This window comes from Malania oleifera, chromosome 12 (genome assembly GCF_029873635.1).
Source record: "Malania oleifera isolate guangnan ecotype guangnan chromosome 12, ASM2987363v1, whole genome shotgun sequence".
NCBI lineage: Eukaryota > Viridiplantae > Streptophyta > Magnoliopsida > Santalales > Ximeniaceae > Malania > Malania oleifera.
The window spans coordinates 78,576,668-78,578,757 of record NC_080428.1 but is presented as its reverse complement, the minus strand read 5'-3'; the positions used below and the strand labels follow the sequence as shown (position 1 = coordinate 78,578,757).

The following is a 2,090-nucleotide window of genomic DNA, read 5'->3' as shown; positions in this document are numbered from 1 at the left end:
TTGATCTCTCAGTAATCAATGCACATTCTCATTGACCCTTCCTTCTTCTTCACAAACAATACTAGAGCTCCCCAGGGTGAAACACTAGGTTTGATGAAGCCCCTATCCAGTAGTTCCTGCAACTGCTCCTTCAACTCTCTAAGTTCAGCTAGAGCCATCTGGTATAGAGTTTTAGAAATTGGTGCCTTGCCTGGCAGTAATTCAATAGCGAACTCCACCTCACGATCAAGAGGTAAACCGAATAAGTCTTCCTAGAATATATCCAAAAATTTGTTAACCACTCGGATATCTTCAAGTTTCAGATCATCCCGAGATGGTTCCTTCACACAAGTTAGGTGCCCCTAACAACGGTCCAAAAGTAACCTTCTTGCCTGCATAGCCGACAAAATTTGTGGCGTCGAACGCACACACGATCCTACAAACTCATATTCCTGCTCCCAAGAGGTGTGAACACCACCACTTTTCTACGACAGTCAATCACAACAAAATTGGAAGATAACAAATTCATCCCTAGTATAACATCAAACTCATACATGTTATATACTACTAGATTCACCGGTAGTGACCTTCCCTGAATTACCACTGGGAAGTTCCCTAACATCTTCTTACATATCAGTACACTCCCAGACGGTGTAGCCATAGACAACCCCTTATCCATCACTTATGTTTCAGCCCCACACAGTTTCATAAAATTTGCAAATATAAAGGAGTGGGTTCCTCATGAATCGAATAAAATAATAGCTTTATTTAAAAGCAGTAACATGGTACCTGTCACCACGTTGCCAGCGTGTTCTGCATCCGCTGGAGTAAGCGAGTACACTCTCTCCTGAGCTGTGTTTCCTCGAGGCACTTGGTTCTGTCCTCGGTTCTAACTTAGCATAGTCATACCAGTCATCGGTGTAGGACAGTTCCGAGATACATAGCCCAGTTTGCCACAGCGGTAGCAGTTACCCATGAATGGCTAGCACTCCCCATCATGCCATTTACGACACTTAGTACAAAGCTCGTGAGATGGATCCCCTTGCGGAACCTACCATTTCGTATTCTGATGATTTTCCGAACCATAGTTCCTCTTCTTCCACTGTCCTTGTGTATAACCAGTTTGAGAACCAGAAGGTACTAGCCTCTTCTTCTGATCCTGTGCCACATCATCCTCCTAGAGACCAGCCTCAACTACGGCAGCTTTCTCCACCAAAATAAGAAACTCCCAAATTCGCAACATTCCTACCAGCCTACGGATCTCCTTCCTCAGACCCTTCTCAAACCTCCGAGCCTTTTTGTACTTGTTCAAGATTATACACAGCACAAAGCAAGACAACTCGATGTATCTAGCTACATAACTCTGCACTGTCAGGGTCCCCTGAGTCAGACTCGAGAACTTGTCTGCCTTTACATCACGGACAGAAGCCAAAAAGTATCTCTTAAAGAACACCTCTTTAAAATGGCCCCATGTCATCCTAGGTGAATCGGCTGTCTGCTCCTCAAGTAGACTCACAACCACCCACCACCTCTCAGATTCTTCTGCTAGCTGAAACATAGCATAGAGAACTTTCTGCTCATTGGTACAATGCAGAACTTTCAGGATCTTTTCCATCTTTTGCACCCAATTCTCTACTACAATCGGGTCGAATCCCCCAGTAAACGTCGGAGGATGCATGCGGGTGGTACAACCCACAACAGTAGGCGAACGCACACGTCCCCTAACACTTCAGCAGATCTCCTGCATAATATGCCTATTAAAGTCCCAAGGCATGGAAGGCAACCCTTCACTCACAGTCCCCTCTGAACTACTATCCCAGTTGCTATCTTTGGGCTCCATACTGAAAATAGTATAAGAATAGATTAGCATTCCTATATCATAACTATAACAACCCGGAGAATTTTTAATTATTTAAAATAATAATAAAGAAAATAAAAGGAAAAGGGGAAATAGAATAAAGGAAAAATAAATTGTAAAAGGATATTAAACAGGTTCTCGTTGACGAGCATGATTTTCTTGTCGACGAGAGATCTACAGAAACTCATTGCCAAGTATGTATATCTCATCAACGAGAATTAATTGAGAGGGTTTGAGATGCTTTGAAACTCGT

At 43.1% G+C, this 2,090-nt stretch overlaps 1 protein-coding gene across 1 annotated transcript; it reads right to left on the bottom strand.

The window, feature by feature from the left end:
* Nucleotides 1-1,156: 1,156 nt before the first annotated feature.
* On the bottom strand, nucleotides 1,157-1,657 carry LOC131144022 (uncharacterized). Its single transcript, XM_058092364.1, has one exon. It carries the CDS (start codon nucleotides 1,655-1,657, stop codon nucleotides 1,157-1,159), a length of 501 nt encoding a protein of 166 aa, XP_057948347.1.
* Between the last annotated feature and the right edge of the window lie 433 nt (nucleotides 1,658-2,090).